Genomic DNA, 1,351 nt, shown 5'->3' on the forward strand with positions numbered 1-1,351 from the left:
GGATCCCGTGATAATCACCGGTGCATCAAAGCTTGTCTTAACACGTTGACCTTAATCTTTCCGATTTCCGTGAATTATTCCGGGCTAAATTTACGGTTGACACATACATTTCTCGATTCGCACACTCGCCAACTGGTTTTATTAGCTTCCGCATATTTAATTCATTCAGGTGTAATTAATTTTACGCGTAAATTATTAATGAGACGCGGCAAAATCATAGTAATCGTAGTTAAATCGCAGTCGGGCTTATATCTCGCAGGGAAACAAAATATATCGGAAAATATATGTTAACAAATATGCTTCTGGCAAGATGTAATAAGTGTAAATTATATTTTATGTATATTTTCTTCNAAAGCTTGTCTTAACACGTTGACCTTAATCTTTCCGATTTCCGTGAATTATTCCGGGCTAAATTTACGGTTGACACATACATTTCTCGATTCGCACACTCGCCAACTGGTTTTATTAGCTTCCGCATATTTAATTCATTCAGGTGTAATTAATTTTACGCGTAAATTATTAATGAGACGCGGCAAAATCATAGTAATCGTAGTTAAATCGCAGTCGGGCTTATATCTCGCAGGGAAACAAAATATATCGGAAAATATATGTTAACAAATATGCTTCTGGCAAGATGTAATAAGTGTAAATTATATTTTGTGTATATTTTCTTCTTTATGGTACTTTCCACATATATATTTTCATATATGTTTCACATATATTTCCTCAATAATATTATTACGTTGTAATATTGAACGTTGCAATATTATTGCGAATTCCCGACGCGAATATGCGCAACATCCTGAATTTTCTTCTCTTTAGCTTCTATTGACGATGTATTAGGTTGGTGCGTATGAAATGTCGCATTCTCTTTACATGCGNGTCGGTACCAATTTTTCAAACGGTCAATCGCCCTTTGCCATTCATCTATCGTGTTTTTATACGACTCACGGTTGTCCTTGTTTGGTCTGAATACTTTTTTCACTCGGCGAAGTTTTGCTATTTCATCTCTGCTGCTCCACAGTCCTGCAAGTGAACGAGACACTGAGGATTATCGTTCGCTGAATACAAACGTCCGATCGGACCGATTACGAGCATTCGTGAGGCGCGAAATGTAAGGCAGAAAGTTCTCGAAAGTTGCTTTCCGCACGATCGTACCGCTTTTCAAGCCGGCCATGAGAGCTGTCCCCAAGATAGACATCTCGACAGTGTCTGGACATTCCACCTCCAGCCCCGTTAAGTCGCTCAGCAATTACATAATGAAATTATTTCCGGAAACTCCGCCGTCGACCCTGAGGAGCCACACGCCCGTTCAAGTCAACATTCAATTCAATTCGTTCGTGAAACGAAC

At 39.0% G+C, this 1,351-nt stretch overlaps 1 protein-coding gene across 1 annotated transcript; it reads right to left on the minus strand.

Annotated features, from left to right (window-relative positions):
• Positions 1–766: 766 nt before the first annotated feature.
• LOC106749936 (putative glycerol kinase 5) lies at positions 767–1,345 on the minus strand. The gene is made up of 2 exons (XM_014629910.1): positions 1,159–1,345; positions 767–1,026 (listed from the first exon to the last, which is right to left on the minus strand). Exons 1-2 carry the CDS (start codon positions 1,199–1,201, stop codon positions 767–769), a joined length of 303 nt encoding a protein of 100 aa, XP_014485396.1. The 5' UTR covers positions 1,202–1,345.
• Positions 1,346–1,351: the final 6 nt, after the last annotated feature.

The sequence above is a fragment of the Dinoponera quadriceps genome, unplaced genomic scaffold (assembly GCF_001313825.1).
Source record: "Dinoponera quadriceps isolate SergipeBrazil2010 unplaced genomic scaffold, ASM131382v1 scaffold4624, whole genome shotgun sequence".
In the NCBI taxonomy this organism is placed as follows: domain Eukaryota; kingdom Metazoa; phylum Arthropoda; class Insecta; order Hymenoptera; family Formicidae; genus Dinoponera; species Dinoponera quadriceps.